At 40.6% G+C, this 868-nt stretch overlaps 1 protein-coding gene across 1 annotated transcript in view; it reads left to right on the forward strand.

Moving 5' to 3' along the window:
* Nucleotides 1-219: 219 nt before the first annotated feature.
* Nucleotides 220-868, forward strand: part of LOC101858365 (eukaryotic translation initiation factor 3 subunit G) — a gene marked incomplete in the record, with an annotated part of 15,580 nt that continues 14,931 nt past the window's right edge. The window contains 2 exon segments of the mRNA XM_005109891.3: nucleotides 220-319; nucleotides 434-480. Coding sequence (XP_005109948.2) covers nucleotides 318-319; nucleotides 434-480 — 49 coding nt within the window.

Below are 868 nucleotides of genomic sequence, written 5' to 3' on the forward strand. Positions count from 1 at the left end.
TCTTGGGTATGTTAAAATAGTAATAGAGTTCCAAACACACAGTCCATATTGAATCACTCTTTCGGAGTATAACCAAATAAAACTTGTTGGCTTTGTATCTCCAATGGATTTTTTTTCTTGGAATAACATGTAGAGATTTGGTTTGAAATTGTTCATACACACGTTCCAAATGTTTACTTTACTCGCGAAAAAATAACTGGCAAATTATAGCGCTCAAATTGGCAATTACCTGCAGAACCGGAAGTTCTCCAGCCGGTCTCACTGCGGAACTTCCGGAAGTTACTTACATGTTGATGGAGAGCTAGTAGAGCCGCACGATGTACGTATAGAATATAAGAACCCGTTACTTTGTTTTACAATAAGTTTAAATAACTCTAATGAAGGATGTCAAAGCTAATGATTTTGTATTAATCCATCGTTTTTTCTTCTCTAGGACGAGTGGAAAGAGTTGGGCAGAGCAAGTGGACCTCGTTGATGAGGGTAAGTTCACTGGCAGCTGGTACTTGGACTTGGACTGGTAACTCGAAAGAAATGTCATCAGTCAGTATCAATGATAATGATTGAGATGACTATGAATCATGAATTCAATGATGATTGACATGGGAAATCGTAAATTTCACAGTAGTCAGCAATCAGCAACATCAGGATTGATACTGGTCAAAATGAAGAAAACAACCATTCCCTTCTAAGTAAGGTCCCAATGTAGCAATGCCAATCGGGCTTTCCCGCGAGGCGAAAATTTGGTCCCCGTTTACGGGCGATTTTGCGGACCCGGCCGAAGCGTAGGTGACTAACTTTGTCAACCTCGGTCTGCTCTATTTCCGAACCAATCCGAATGAAACTCGGCTACCAATCAGAAAATAGGGCA

This window comes from Aplysia californica, unplaced genomic scaffold (assembly GCF_000002075.1).
Source record: "Aplysia californica isolate F4 #8 unplaced genomic scaffold, AplCal3.0 scaffold00826, whole genome shotgun sequence".
Taxonomy (NCBI): domain Eukaryota; kingdom Metazoa; phylum Mollusca; class Gastropoda; order Aplysiida; family Aplysiidae; genus Aplysia; species Aplysia californica.